This window comes from Oncorhynchus kisutch, linkage group LG5 (assembly GCF_002021735.2).
Source record: "Oncorhynchus kisutch isolate 150728-3 linkage group LG5, Okis_V2, whole genome shotgun sequence".
Taxonomy (NCBI): domain Eukaryota; kingdom Metazoa; phylum Chordata; class Actinopteri; order Salmoniformes; family Salmonidae; genus Oncorhynchus; species Oncorhynchus kisutch.
In genome coordinates this window covers 34,260,202-34,276,557 of record NC_034178.2, presented here as the reverse complement: position 1 = coordinate 34,276,557, position 16,356 = coordinate 34,260,202, and the positions used below count along the sequence as shown (strand labels likewise).

Here is a 16,356-nt window from a genome sequence, read left to right as displayed (position 1 = left end):
TATTTTATAAAATATAGAGCTTTAATTTATTAGTCAGCAACAACAATGGAAAGGGAAGAGAAAGTAATTTACACAAGTAATTACAATAACATCACCTCTGTGCATTGAATCTTAACTGATAGCAAAAAGAACACAAAAAAAGAAATACAAAACCAAAAGAAAAAAAAGACACCGTAAAAATACCAAGAAATTGTACAATCATTTTTTTGCTGTAACACCCTGTTTTCAACTGGAGGAGAGTAACAGGGGCCGTCTGGTTTTATTCTGGGAATGAATACTATCCCATAGTGAAGCGTGGAAAAGAGAGCCTATCAATATCTGCTGGTACATTACACATAGTAATTCTCCTCCATTCTGTTTTATGCTGCACTGAGGCTGTCCCTCATGTCTTCGCTGACGTTTGACCATACTGTACACTTGAAGAACAGAAAAACTACAACATAGTTTTTTTTGTTTCATAATTACAGTACAAATACATATTCATGCACACAATGAATATTTTGGTTATTGTCACAACGTTGTTACAATGTTTTGTTGTGTAAGGAGGACATTTATTTTTTTTCACATGTAAAGTCGAAGAATCCAAATGCACCGGTAAATGAAAAGAGATGGCTCTTAGTTTGAACCAACATGGCTGCTGAGTGAAAGTGATCTGGGCATTGCCATAGATTATCCATTATATTGATCAGATACTCCATTGACCTCTCTAACAATGAAAATAAATGCCTTCAAAAATGGAAGGTAGTTGGTAGGAGGCAATATCAGGTGGGACCATTCTAGCCAATGAGAAGGCAGATACGATTGTGATAAAAGGCACAACTCCGATACAAAGTGTTTTTTTCTCAAAGTTGCCGGGAGGTGACGTGTCCTTCTTCTATCAGTACATTCGTAACAACCTTAAGCATTGCGAAACTTCTGTTCGATCAAATAAGCCACAAGTAGCAAATAAGCCATTACATTTTTTGTTAACCAAATTCTACACTTTCTTTGCCCTCCAAACAAAAACTCTGCTTGGTGAGAGGAAAAAAACAAGAAAAAATGGCAGGTGTAGACAGATTTTGGGCCCAGTTATCCCTCTCGCTTCGCCTCTTCCGCTCTAGCATCGCTTGATCTCAAACTGAATTCTGCTTTGTTTTTGTTGACCAAAAGGAAATGTATTTGGCCAAAGTGTGCAAGGTTTGGCCCTGGCCAATGTTTTGAATATCTTATACCTTCCATAAGATTCAATTGAATAATTTGAAGGTAAGAGAATAATGCCCTTTGTGCACAACCTTGACCCTTTATGTACCTCACACTCAGTCCCACTCAGTCCCATTCGATGTTTAGATTGCAAAATATACCAAACAAAGCTCGTAGACGTCCTTAAAATATTTATTTGATAAGTATCTACAGTGTTTTTTTTCTCTTCTGAGTAAGTTTACTTTCTGATTCTCACAATGTCATTTACCACAATTTAGCTGCTGAAAGGTAAGGTTTTAATCGTTTTTTCATTCTTTGTTAAACAATCTATTCGATTGACCTGGCCATTCAATAATAACCTTAGTTTCAACCCCCCCCCCCCCCCCCCCCTTCACGGACTCTGGTAATCTAGAGATGATTTCATGCATAGGCTACATGGCAACATTGTATTTTTAACAATTGGTTTGCCTGAGTTAATGGCACATACTGTACAGTGAGGAATAACCAATGAAGCCGAAAATAAATAGCATCAACCTATTAGGGGAGCCAATTATGCTTAGCAGCAACAGTATTCAACATAGTCATTTAGACAACAGGTTCACAGGGAGAATGGACAGCTAGCCAATGAGTGGGGCCATTTGTGCATCCTCTGAAATTGGAGTCAGGAGTCTTTGTCCTTATGCACTGATTGTGAGGTTACTGTATGTTCAAACACTTCCTGGTGAGCTGAGAATATGAGTATTGACATTCAGTCAAAGCAAACAGGAAACCATTATATCCCCATCTACCCCAACCCTCGGTTAACGTATCTGTTTACACAATGACCCCTTTCAGCTTACTACCAACAGAGTTTACATTCCAAACAGAGCTGTCAATGTCGAAAGATGGAAAGATTAAGATTTTTGTAATGACAGTAACAACAATAATACAATTAATAACAATAATACAATAACATTTACCCAAAAGGTACCTATACACAAAGAGCATTTTTCTATAAGTACAAAGAAATCCACAGAATGATACTATATACAACCTACAATAAATACTGTGTATCATATACTTTATTGTTGAAAGGGATGTGGGCTGTGTTTGTTTGTATGACTTGTTTTTTTTCCACTTCTGTTTCTTTTATTTGTGGGTTTTTGATTGTCAGTCTCCTGAATTGAGTCTTTCCCAGTTTCCCTGGGGTGCGGTTGAAGTTTGGGAGAGTTGAGGGACCCCTCATGTCTCCACCTCCTCTTCGTCCTCTCCCTCACCGTGATGTCGGCGGTTGCGTGGTTTCTTCTGCTCCTTGAGCTCTTTCATGTCATTGGCCTTGATGGCTCCCATCATGGGGTCTCCCAGCTGCCAGTAGTCCTGACAGTACTGGTTGATCAGGCCCATCTCTGGCTGGCTCAGGATGGTCAGCAGGTCCTTGTACTGACCCGCGCTGGGCGTCCAAGCGCTGGACTGGAGAGCAGATGGCCCCAGTCCACCACCCTCCACCAGGACGTTGTTGATGGCTCGGCCGGACAGGACCACCAGCTGCAGCTTGACCAGCGTGTGTTTGAAGTTCTTCTCTGTGGCCGTGCACTGGTAGACCCCGGAGTCTGAAGGCTGGAGAGAACGCAGCAGCAGACCTTGCTCTGTCTTCAGGACCCGCCCGTCAGAGCGCATCTGAGAAAGAGAGAGTTATGACTTGCATCTACAATGATGAAATGAGGCACGATTTAAAGCCAGGATAGTAACATCAGTGGAGAGGCCAAGCTGACAGCTAATCTCCTGTTCTTATTGGCAGCCCAGCACCACCAACCACCTACTATATCAATATATCAGTGTTATGTCTACCTGTACATTCTTCCACTAACATGATCCACATTGATCTGCAGTTAAATACGACAGTCAATTCCACTTCAATAAAAGTGCTCTAGTGATGTTTTCCATTGTCTCTCAATGTAATTCCTGAAACATATCCAAGAGTTTGATTAGCTGTTGACAGCTTTTATACCCAGAATCAGATGGGTTGAGCAACAGCCCAGCCAATTGAGCCATGCCAATGGGGAAAGGCAGTATCCAACCGAAAAGCCAAATAAAACAGACGTTACACTATAGCTTCACAGTAAACTTCAAGAATAGCCTCAGGGGGAGAAACTATGAGCAGGTCTTATGTTGTTTTATGGATGGGCCCTCCCTTTGGGTACTGGGACAGTTTGGGCTTTATCCCTTCAGGTTGAAAACCAACCACCTGGTTATCATATCTGTATGTCTGTTATCTCTTTATTACAGTATTACATCAATACACTGACAACAGTAATACATCAATAGACTGACAACTTCAGCTTTCAGATGAAACATACTGTAGCCTGAGGAAGACCCCTCGGCATCATTATGTAACAGAATGAGAAGTGCAGTCGACAGAGGGGAACATCATGTCCTTCCTGGGAGATTTACTCCTAAACTAATCCTACTTTATCTGAACAAGATCACATCCCCTGTCACGAAGTTGATGTATGGTTTGAATTCCCTTAGGTCATAGTATACCAAAAACCCATATATTTTTTATATTTTTTATTTTAAACATTTTATTTCACCTTTTTAACCAGGTAGGCTAGTTGAGAACACCTTTATTTAACCAGGTAGGCTAGTTGAGAACACCTTTATTTAACCAGGTAGGCTAGTTGAGAACACCTTTATTTAACCAGGTAGGCTAGTTGAGAACAAGTTCTCATTTACAACTGCGACCTGGGCAAGATAAAGCATAGCAGTGCGACACAAACAACAACACAGAGTTACACATGGAATAAACAAGTGTACAGTCAATAACACAATAGAAAAACAGAAAGTCTATATACAGTTTGTGCAAATGGCGTGAGGAGGTAAGGAAATAAATATGCCATAGTAGCAAGTAATTACAATTTAGCAAATGATCACTGGAGTGATCGATGAGCAGATGGTGATGTGCAAGTAGAAATACTGGTGTTCAAAAGAGCAGAAAAGTAAAAACAATATGGGGATGAGGTAGGTATTTGGGTGGGCAATTTAAAGATGGGCTATGTACAACTGCAGCGATCAATTAGCTGCTCAGATAGCTGATGCTTAAAGTTAGTGAGGTAAATATAAGTCTCCAGCTTCAGTGAATTTTGCAATTCGTTCCTGTCATTGGCAGCAGAGAACTGGAAGGAAAGGTGGCCAAAGGAGGTGTTGGCTTTGGGGATGACCAGTGAGATATACCTGCTGGAGCGTGTTCTACGGGTGGGTGTTGTTATCGTGACCAGTGAGCTGAGATAAGGCGGAGCTTTACCTAGCATAGATTTATAGATGACCTGGAGCCAATGGGTCTAGCGACGAATATGTAGCGAGGGCCAGCCGACTAGAGCATACAGGTCGCAGTGGTGGCATATATATATATAATATATAATACGTCTGGGCTCAATGGGCAGAGAGTATAGATCGCAACTGTGTTTTGGGAAGAATACTAGTTTGAGTGATATTGTGTGTGTCATAGATGGCCGCTCACCTCTTTCCGGCGGTCACTGTTGTCCCTCTGCAGGTGCCACTTGATGGCGGCGTGGGGAGAACGGGCCTGGCACTCCAGGAAGGTGCTGCTGCCCTCCACCCCATACTGCACCATCTCCAAGGTGTTCTTATTAGCTGAGAAAGACACCATGGCAATCATAGATTCAGTATCATGTCCCACAAAGACCAAAAATCCAGAAGAGCAATGTTTTATTTCATATCTATTTGATGAAAATGTTGCCGTGTGATGGCATAAATAAAGTCAATGAATGGATGAGATGTATTCACCGCCACTGAAAATCTCTACTCCATCCACCCTCTGGCACACACTGGTCTTACCATTGGAGTTGAAGCCCCTGCACTGCCGGATGGGGTTCCCGTACTTCACGTCCTGCCTCCGGCTGCGTCTAAAGGGGTCAGACCAGTATTCCCGAATAAGAGAAGAGAATAAATTACCATGCAAATGCAAAGCCATTCAACATTCCATAGAGTCAGTCAACAATCTGCCATAAAACATTGCATGCAGTAGTCATTCAACGGCCTATAGTATAGAGCTTTTCAACCATTCAACAATCCATATACCGGAAGCCATTCAACAATCTATAGAGCCAGCTAACAATCCATATACATCAACCATCCAATCTATAGAAACAATTCAACATTCTAAAGGGCCATTCAACAATCTATAGAGCCGTTCAACAATCTATAGAGCCATTCAACAATCTATAGAGCCGTTCAACAATCTATAGAGCCATTCAACATTCTATAGAGCCATTCAACAATATATAGAATCATTCAACATTCTATAGAGCCATTCAACATTCTATAGAGCCATTCAACAATATATAGAGCCATTCAACATTCTATAGAGCCATTCAGCAATCTATAGAGCCCTTCAACAATCTATAGAGACATTCAACAATCTACAGTATGAAGCCATTTACAATCTATAGAGCCATTCAACAATCTACATTATAAAGCCATTTACAATCTATAGAGCCATTCTGAGCAGCTCATGCTGATGCTCACCTCTTCTGCGAGGTGGAGTAGCGGGAGCAGGACTTTCCGTCCCAGGCGCAATAGGGGTCCCGGGCCAGGCAGCAGTCAGCACACGCCTCCCCATACACATCACAGCGGTGGAGGGCCAGGTGGGTCACACCAAGCTCAGAAGACACGTAGAGCTGTTGCTGTGAGATTAGAACGCAAAGGAGGATGTGAGATCCCAGCTGGATAAAGTAGGGGAATATCCAATACTTACCACAGATCAAGTCTCAGTGCAGAGGGTCACAGTGGCCAAGAGTCGGTCAAAGCTATAACAATGTAATGTGATAATATAACTATTAAAACACATGTAAATATAGTTTGCTACTTGGAAGAGTTGCGAGCAGACTGGGAGAGCTCATCTTTACTGTATAACTAAGATTTCCATTGTCCCAGGACAATGCACCTTCAGCTTTTACGATCAGCTGTTTTGAATTCATCATTCTTGTCAGCCTGTGTAAAATTGTAACCCTTTCTAAGAAGGATGTCATGTCATGTATCCAAGGCCAACTATTTTAACCACAGTGAAAGACAACACTAACTTAATGCGTTTACCATATTTCTCTTTTTATTGTTTCGACCAGACTGCAGGCATTCTATGAATTGTGAAGGGAAACATTAGTTCCACAGCTTCATATAGGTAGCTCATGGCATTCTTAAATAATTTCCCTTCATTTAATTCACTCCCTCCTCTTTATCCTACGAAATATACACTACCGTTTAAAAGCTTGGGGTCACTTAGAAATGTCCTTATTTTTGAAAGAACATTTTTTTTGTCCATTAAAATAACGTCAAATTGATCAGAAACACAGTGTAGACACTGTTAATGTTGTACATGACTATTATAGCAGGAAATGGCTGATTTTTTATGGAATATCTACATAGGCGTACAGAGGCCCATTATCAGCAACCATCACTCCTGTGTTCCAGTGGCACGGTGTGTTAGCTAATCCAAGTTTATCATTTTAAAAGGCTAATTGAAACCATTTTGCAATGATGTTAGCACAGCTGAAAACTGGTGTTCTAATTTAAGAAGCAATAAAACTGATTTTCTTTAGACGAGTTGTGTATCTGGAGCATCAGCATTTGTGGGTTCAATCACAGGCTCAAAATGGCCAGAAACAAAGAACCTCCTTCTTAAACTCGTCAGTCTATTCAGTTATTTACAACATTAACAATGTCTACACTTGTATTTCTGATCAATTTGAAGTTATTTTAATGGACAAAAAAAGTGTTTTTCTTTTAAAAAATAAGGACATTTCTCAGTGATTTCTAAGTCTATTTGGTAAGTTTATACAGACATGCTTACCCTTTTGGACGAAATCTTCATGGTTATAATTGGAGTTGGAACCTGGAATGTGGACACAATGCATTGATGAGTCTTCTAAAGTATCTTTATTGAAAATAGACGTGGATATAGGCAGAGAGAGAGACAGAAGAAAGACAGTGAGTGCTCACCTTGAACACCTCAACCTCCTCCAGGACCAGTTCTTCAGTCTGCAGGTCGTCTTTGGGCAGAACAATCACCTTCTGAACCGTCCCCCTGTCTGTGGCCCAGGGAAACACCTGAGAGTTAATATTACTACACACACCTACTGTGGCTTGACACTACCCTGCCTTGCTGCCTGTCAATCAAACAGCCCTCACAGTCTGCTTATGTAAAGGTTCATCCTCACTGCTCATTCCATCAGGCTTTACACTTCAGTACTCTTCACCTCTTTCAGACAGCTCTCTCTCAGTGTTCACCTTTGTGCTCCCCTATATGAACATCATCTCTTTCACTTGCTTAGTACCGCATGTCAACTGGCATAACGTTCTCCTCTTCCTCCCTGCGCCCCGTTCTACAGGAGCCAGGAGGTAGGAATCTCCCCCCAGACAGCCCAGCCGCGCCCCTACAGAATGGCATGTTTGATTTCTGCACCCAGGCATTCCTGAGTGCAGGATACCTGAGATTTATTATGACTCTCAATGTGCCCCAACGCAGCGATGAATGCGTGCTCCTGAAGGCGGCTCAAAGGAGAGACATTCCACTGACTCCGGGCACAGTGGAGCACGGTGCACTCGTATAAAAACCCTCTAGTCTCCAAGAGAGCAGAACAAAGACGGCACACTAAAGGGATAATGCACGTATGGGAGGAAAAAAAACCGTAAAATCTCTACTGCTGCACTATGCTGGTGCTGAGATTAGTATAATGGATTTCATTACTGTAACCCCCCACCTCCATTCCCCCTCCTCTCACCCATTCGCCCTGAGCGGCAGGTAGAGACCTCAAAAGCTTCTACTTCAAGTGAATGACGCAAAGGACGACCCTGTTTATTGGTTAAACATTAATTTTGACAAAAAGGGGGTCAGAAGCTTTTCTCCTGGTGATAAATGATCATGAGAAAGACACCAGGTCCATCTGGCGGAGGTTTTGTTGAGCATCCTTGGACATTGTACAAAGAGTTATAGAAAGTAACGCTAATGTGACTTTATGTAGGCCTACTTTATTTCACGTGAATATAGACTAGTGACGACTCACCAGTTCCCAGGAACAGCACTTCATAGTTCCCGTCTGCGGCGGCCACCTGGTCCACAGTGATGGTGGTGAACTCGTAGTCCACGTTGGTCCGGACCACCAGGGGGCGCTTGTGCATTGGGTACACTGCATTGTACATGTTGGGGTGGTTCCTCATGAAGTTGATGACTTCGTCTGGGTAGTCTTTGGTGGACTTCATGTTGGGGGTGAACGTTCCACCTGGGCACTGTGGTTGAAAATGAAACGAGCATTAAAACTTTGCCTCTCACCACAGAAACAACAACAACCACTTATCCACAGCATCAACATGGGAGACATGAGGACTCTTATAGCAGGAGAACACGGCTATGGAGGCTAATGTTTGTGTCCTGCTTGACAGACAGACGGTTTCTATTTAAAGTCTAAGTGTCTCTTATGCCAGCGTGGTTTGGTATTAACACTCATGGCCATGGGAGGGTGAGGCTCACCGTCCCAGGTCGAGGGTAGGGGATCTTCCCAGTGTAGGCGACCCACTGGTAGTTGGGCCCTTCTTTGTGGGCGAAGGGCCCATTGAAGACCTGGCGGATGTCTGCCATGGAGTAGACACACACTGCTGAGCCCCTAAACACTGAGCTGTGTGGAGAGGGGAGAGACAGACAGCTCATCGGGTTAAGAACTGAAACAACTAATAGGGACATCATATGACAACGAAAGTGTATTTAAATAATTATTCTTCAATGTTTCTAATAAAAGTTTCTGAAAACAAGTTTGACGACTCACCCCGAGACGGAAAAGACTCCGTAGATAACAGGATTCTTGGTGTCCTGGGTCGGCTGTATGTAAACGTCTCCTTAAAGAGATACACAGCAAGAATCACGTCAGTGCAAAGAGAAGGTACTATTTACAGAGGTCCAGTCAATCCACCTTTCGCTTTTCACACCTTTTGGCAAAACCTGAACTCCCATCAGAACAGCTCTGCTCTTAGGGATGTCAAACAGGAGGAGCAAATGCACACAGTGTCTCTCCTCTCCTCTTTTAGAGGGCAGCTCAGAGGCACGCATTTCATTTCTCTTTATCATCACATGAATCGTTTCTATTTCACTTTGACCTGCATTGCTGGAGCTCGGAGCTTAACATTTTCACTGTACCCTGTGATTAGACCTGCAACACTACATGTAGCGATTCAACTTCTAATCTAAATCTAATGTCAAGCTTTGTGTTGCTTGAAGACGTTGTGTGACCGGACCACAATCATGCAGGGGTGGCAGGTGGTTAGAGTGTTGGGCCAGTAACTTAAAGGTTGCTAGATCGAATCCCCGAGCTGTCAAGGTAAAAATCTGTCGTTCTGCCCCTGAACAAGGCAGTTAACCCACTCACTGTTCCTAGGCCGTCATTGTAAACAAGAATTTTGTTCTGAACTGACTTGCCTAGTTTAATAAAAAATGCGGTGGGCTTGATGGAATTGGAGATAAACTAGCCTAGCAGTGAGGATGGGGTCAAAATGAAAGGAGGAGAAGATGTGGCTAGCCTTTTCCTCCAGGGCTGTACGACTGACATCCATCATACTGCTGACAGAAACAGGAAGGGTAAGCCCATGACACATCTTTACAGAGCAACAGGAAACTAACAGAGACAAACGTCCACAGGATTCCTCCCTAGGCCAAGATGAAGGCTACAGTACTGTCTGTACAGTCCACAAAGTTAAAACAAAGACAAAGCGCTTCAGAGACCACACCCTTGAACAGTAAGCATTCTATCCAGTAGCGGATATTCCCAACTGAACCCAGAGGGTAATGAAACTCATTATTGAGCATCTATGTATGCAGAACAATTAATAAAAAAGACCAAACTGGGACACCATGTAAAGATATATAGCAATGAAACCCACACAGTCGCCTGAGGTGTCTAGGCTTGAGTGAGACAACATGATTGCTGTGTCACCTGAGAGTTTTCTCCAGAATCTGAGTTATTTAATACGTGACGAACAGACACTTTCCACTTCCGGTGTCCAAGGTTGGGAGGGTTGGCAGTTGGGCTTTGTTCTAAGCCCTAGAGCAGGGGTGTCAAACTCAATCCTAGTGTCTGCTGGTTTTTGTTTTTTCCTTTCAATTAAGCCCTACACAACCAGGTGAGGGTAGTTCTTTACTAATCAGTGACCTTAATTAATCAAATTAAGTACATTGGAGGAGCGAAAACCTGCAGACATTCCCCCCGTGGAATGAGTTTGACACGTGCCTTAGAGGAAGATGAAATCATACCTCACATGCCTCTGGGGGTCCCAGAGAGAAACTCCAACCAGTTTATTTCTGGTTGGAGCCCAGGTGGCTGCAGAAGGAGACCTACTTTAGATCTGATTGGCCTCCGGCCAATAGTGATAGTCTCTCCTCGCTGGCCTGCTTTCTGACTGGCCCACATTCTCCTCTCAGGAGTCACATCCACCTCACAGAACATAACTCAATAGTAAGTCAGACTACTTGTGTGCAGTAGGGGAATGGCCATTGGCCAGAGGATAAAGACACTGCATGTCTACATGCAAGAGCCTGTGAAGAGCCTGTGATAACTCAAATTGAAAGCATCATCATGCAATGGACTCCAATGAGACGTATGATAAATTCTGCAAAGTCTACAATTCTTCCTTTTGCATAGACTGGGCACATTGTTATTCACTAGGATTAGCAATTCGACATACTTAATAGAATACAGAGAGAAAGGCTGTCAGGGTTGTCATATAACAGATGAGCCCCACCAAGAAACACAGCTGTTCCACTACAGGAAGTGATGAATCAGATACCGTAGACTACACTGCAATCACAAACAGCCAGAAAACCAGAGCTATCATTAGCTCAATACAGTTGGCTGTTTGAGTCTGTTGTCTCCCAAAAATGTTATTATTATTATGAAAAAAGCTACATGATTTGAAGTTGAAATATTCTGACGAAGCAGAGAAGAGTTGGCAACAGGAAGGCTTCTCACGTGCATGTTAGTAAGAGCTGTGAGTGAATCCAGACTCCAAACTGTCCTTTCACCTTCCTACTTTTTCAAGGCAATAAAAATCCTGTCTTAACATTTTTCGTTTCCTCAAAAGTATGAATGTATTTTCCTAGAGCTTAGCGTGATATTGCCCTCGACCTCTCCCCCTTCTCTTTCAATCTTTCTTTCCCTATACCACTCTTGTTCATCTCTCATAAAGTCTTCTCTGTGAAATCCATACGCAGGTATCTGCGGATTGTTGAAGCAGTGAGATTGATTAGAGTAGCTTCAAAAGTGTAAATATTGTTGATGCTCAATTTCATGCAATGTACTTCCTTATTTATATAAAACTATACAATCTAAACCTTTACAGTATCAATTTCTATAATTGCTTTGCATTATTCATTTTGACATAGAATACAAGCACATGTGCCTGGATAAGGGCCTCTACCTTGTGTTTCAATTTACTGGGGGTCATTTGGGTGCAAGTTCTCAAGTAGAGCCAAATCTTTAACTCTTCTCAACTGTAAAACTCTCTGGGTCTCTGGCGTCCGAAGCTAACAGCAAGTCACACATAAAACTGTTGCCACACAAGGAATACAGCTGGGCTGGAAGGCTCATCAAAGTTCACAATAATTACCCCAAGGTCCTCTTTACTTTACTACTACACTAATAGAGAGTGAAAATGTAAGTTAATCTGTTCTCTTTATCCAGGCACATACCATAACTCCACCGCCACCATGGGGCACTCTGTTGAAAACGTTGACATCTGCCAAACGCTCGCCCACAAGACACCATACGACACTGTGGTCTGTGGTTGTGAGGCCTGTTGGACGTACTGACCAATTCTCTAAAACAACATTGGAGGAGGCTTATGGTAGAGAAATGAACATTCAATTCTCTGGCAACAGCTCTGGTGGACATTCCTGCAGTCAGCATGCGAATAGCACACTCCCTCAAAACTTGAGACATGTGTGGCATTGTGTTGTGTGACAAAACTGCACACTTTACAGAGTGGGCTTTATTGTGCAAAGCACAATGTGCACCTGTGCAATGATAATGCTGTTTAATCCACTGATTCTTGATGTGTTAGACCTGTCAGGTCGTTGGATTATTTTGTCTCACTAACAGGGATGTAAACACATTTGTGCAAAACATTTGAGAGAAATAAGCTTTTTGTGCATATGGAACATTTCTGGGATCTTTTATTGCAGCTCATGAAACATGGGTGGGACCATCACGTTGCATTTATATTTTTGTTCAGTGTAGAAGGCACATAGAACTTGTTGCCCTGCAGTACTGGAGTAATCCTTCCATCCGTATTCTCCCCTGTCAACACCACAACCTGAGCATGTACCGAGAGATGTAGGATCTTCATTGGATCACTCCTTTCTTGCTGAGAATATTTGTGGCACAGCAGGAACTGCAAACTTGTGGTGCATTCAAGGTTTAAAAAGACTTCTAAAGTTTGTCATTTCCACTTTAAAATGTCAGCCCTAACACCCCCTACAAAATACACTACATGACAGAAAGTATGTAGACACCTGTTCGTCAAACATCTCATTCCAAAATCATGGGTTTTGGAATGAGATGTTCGACGAGGGGGAGTTAGTCCCCCCTTTGCGTCTATAACAGCCTCCACTCTTCTGGGAAGGCTTTTCACTAGATGTTGTAACATTGCTGCAGGGACTTGCTTCCATTCATCCACAAGAGCATTAGTGAGATTAGACCTGGCTCGTAATCGGCATTCCAATTAATCCCAAAGGTGCTCGATAGAGTTGAGGTCAGGGCTCTGAGCAAGCCAGCATCCCGGAGTCACCTCTTCACTGTTGGCATTGAGACTGGTGTTTTGCGGGTACTATTAAATTAAGCTGCCAGTTGAGGACTTGTGAAGCGTCTGTTTCTCAAACTAGACACTCTAATGTACTTGTCCTCTTGCTCAGTTGTGCACCGGAGCCTTCCACTCCTCTTTCTATTCTGGTTAGAGACAGTTTGCTGGAGTAGTACACAGCGTTGTACGAGATCTTCAGTTTCTTGGCAATTTCTTGCATGGAATAGCCTTAATTTCTCAGAACAAGAATAGACTGACGAGTTTCATAAGAAAGATATTCGTTTCTGGCCATTTTGCACCTGTAATCGAACCCACAAATGCTGATGCTCCAGATACTCAACTAGTCTAAAGAAGGCCAGTTTTATTGCTTCTTTAATCAGATCAACAGTTTTCAGCTGTTCTAACATAATTGCAAACGGGTTTTTGATTTATCAATTAGCCTTTTAAAATGATAAACTTGGATTAGCTAACACAATGTGCCATTGGAACACAGGAATGATGGTTGCTGATAATGGTCCTCTGTACCCCTATGTAGATATTCCACTAAAAATCAGCTGTTTCCAGCTACAATAGTCATTTACAATATTAACAATGTCTACACTCTATTAATAATTTGATGTTATTTTAATGGACAAGTGCTTTTCTTTAAAAAACAAGGACATTTCTAATTGACCCCAAACTTTTGAATGGTAGTGTACATATATAATCCACAAAATAATTCACATTTCCTGTTGCCGCAGAATTACTTTCCTGCTGTAGCAAACTGGCTCAAATAAAGGTCCTACACCTGTTTTTAGACCAGACATTATAACCCATCAGTAAACTGGAGACTTGGCATGGAGCTCACCTATACCCAGTTAAACACATGCACTTCCTGGGGGTACAGTGCCTGGCAGGAGTGGGCAGTGGCCACTGGCATCAGGTCTGTCTGACCTTTGCTTCCTAGTTCGGGACATACTGTATGGATGTACTGTATGGACAGCCTGTTGCTAAGCTGAGTCTGCACTGTTCATTAGGAGACTGCAACAGCCCGTGTCTTTACACATTTACAGCTTTATTAAAGTACTATCCTGAACGGTGCACTGTACATGTGAACCAGTGCCAGCCCTCCACACTCCTCTAAACCCAGTGTGCACGGCATGCCTGTGTCAACACTGAACCGACTAATAAAGACACAAAGTAGTTTATAACCGTAGAGTACGCTGCTCACGGTTTGGATATCCTTTCATTTACTTGGGCAAAATGGTTATAGAGCACCAGTAGCTAGGTTTACATACAATTGCCGCAGATTTTCATGCAAACATTCTAAAAATCTGTGCATTTTCCAACCAGTGGCGTTGTTTCCACCAAACTGACTTGTTGCAGATAAAGAATCAGTGTGTGATGACGTAGTGCACACAACATGTACTTCTTCGCTTCCATGTACTTAATACAAATCTAAAGTTCAATGTGTTTCCATCGCATTTTAAACTCTACCAATAGTTTAGTCACTGTTGCACAAAACTGTAACTGTTGCATTAAACTGTTGCATTAAATAGAAATGTGCCTACTGGCGAGGCATGTGCGCTCTAGCCCAGGGTCCCCCCACCCCCCACCCCCCACACACACACACACATTATTGGAAAGGAGATCAAGATGCACTTTCCTCTCTGTAACTTATTTCATATTTAGCCTAATAGGCTGCATGGTTTCCCGAGTCGTAGTGGGAGGAATACAGACCATGTCATCACGTGACTCCAAGTTGACTTCGATATGATAGTTGTTGTATCAATATTTGTGGATAAAGGCATTTCCATCGCCATTTCTCGCGTATTTAATTCCACCGACCATGTTGAACTATCAAATGGTCTGTCGGCATTTATAAAGTTGTACCGAAACATACTGTTTCCATCGCAGCTTTAGTGATTTTATTTTAATATACGGTATGACTTAACTCGAATAAAAACTTTGGATGGAAACGTTACTGAGAGAGAAAAAAAAATTGCCAGACTAATGCACACGCAAGCAGAATGAATCAACCATAACCTACACCGTAGTTCAATTAGGCATAATGCAAGAGCGCACTCTGGGACTATAAACAGAGGTCAAATAGAAAGTAACACAAGCTTTTCATTCTTGAGGTTAGAACGTGTCTACTGTAGGCTTGGTCGTAGAATAATCAGAACTCTTATCATTCCAACATTCTATTTGGAAAAAGTGAGATAGAGATAGGAAGACATGGTAATGGCTACCTGGCTACTTGATCTGTCTGCCACGAGGCAGCAAGCCCCTCATATCCAGTCTATGACAGGATGGGAGTGCTTCCCAGACACCTTTTACTGCACAGCAAGGAAAAAGGAGCCTTTTGTTTGAGACATCTTGAAAGAAAATAACAACTATAGTACCGGAGTGTGCGCAATTCCCATTACAGCATGCCGTATGGGCCACAGGAGGATTGAGAGGAGGTTGTGTAATGGAAGAGGCTGCCATATGGTGCAGAGACTGGGCTGTGTGCAGTGCAGCGCAGTATAGTCAGGCACTTGTCAGGTGGTGGTATGCAGAGCTAAAACTGGCCTTAGATGAGCCTGGTTGGATAGTGCAAGCAGGGTTATAAAAGACAGGCAACACCAACTAGTTCCTCTATCAAGGGTGGGCATTTCCAGTCCTCAGGGGCCTGATTAGTGTCACAGTTTTGCCCCAGCCCCAGCTAACACACCTCTGACTCCAATAATCACCTAATCATGGTCTTCAGTTTAGAATGTAATATGATTAATCAGCTTTAGGGGATGGAGAAAAAGTGTGACACAATTCAGGCACCCGAGGACTGGAGTTGCCCACCCCTGCAACTGGTCTGGAGTCAGTTCTACCACCATCATCTTTAACTGGTCTCTATTTGACACAGTTTTAATATCGATGAGAAACCTCAAGATATTGAACAGGTTGTCTGGTTCCTCGTTCCTTACTTTGATGTGGATAGTGGATGAAACCACAGTAAAGGGGAGGAAGGAGAACTCACGGAGCTCGTCGAAGTGCGTCTCAATCCCATCGGCCCCCGGCACTGAGCAGATGAGCCGTGCCTTCAGGAAAGTGCTCCACTTGTTGACCAGGCAGCAGTGTCCACCATCATCATTCTGCAGAGAGGGGGAGAAAACGCAGTCTTCATCACACACACACTCACATCCTCTGTCCAAAAACAAACAGGTGGAGCCACCCACATACATTGTACATATTTTAAAAAGCAGGCCGGTTTTGAGAGCGGCCCTGCAAAACGTTGAGAAATTCTTAGTTGTGGGGGGATGAGATGGTAAACACTGTCTCCTCTTATTTAGAGCCTCTCCCATCTGTCATGGAGCAGGGCCAAAT

General features: G+C 42.8%; 1 protein-coding gene across 4 annotated transcripts in view; it reads right to left on the bottom strand.

Annotated features, from left to right (window-relative positions):
• The window catches only part of LOC109890939 (semaphorin-3F-like), a 94,776-nt gene continuing 78,420 nt past the window's right edge, over nucleotides 1–16,356 (bottom strand). For 2 of the 4 annotated variants that reach the window (XM_020483103.2, XM_020483105.2), the window contains 10 exons: nucleotides 16,010–16,124; nucleotides 8,994–9,063; nucleotides 8,702–8,846; nucleotides 8,238–8,460; nucleotides 7,174–7,262; nucleotides 7,025–7,066; nucleotides 5,704–5,861; nucleotides 5,014–5,096; nucleotides 4,676–4,809; nucleotides 1–2,835 (listed from right to left, as the gene is read on the bottom strand). In XM_020483103.2, the coding sequence (XP_020338692.1) occupies nucleotides 2,401–2,835; nucleotides 4,676–4,809; nucleotides 5,014–5,096; nucleotides 5,704–5,861; nucleotides 7,025–7,066; nucleotides 7,174–7,262; nucleotides 8,238–8,460; nucleotides 8,702–8,846; nucleotides 8,994–9,063; nucleotides 16,010–16,124 (1,494 nt within the window). In that variant the 3' untranslated portion in view covers nucleotides 1–2,400. The remainder of the gene's footprint in view (nucleotides 2,836–4,675; nucleotides 4,810–5,013; nucleotides 5,097–5,703; nucleotides 5,862–7,024; nucleotides 7,067–7,173; nucleotides 7,263–8,237; nucleotides 8,461–8,701; nucleotides 8,847–8,993; nucleotides 9,064–16,009; nucleotides 16,125–16,356) is intronic. The other 2 variants (XM_020483104.2, XM_031824922.1) reach the window with 1 other exon arrangement.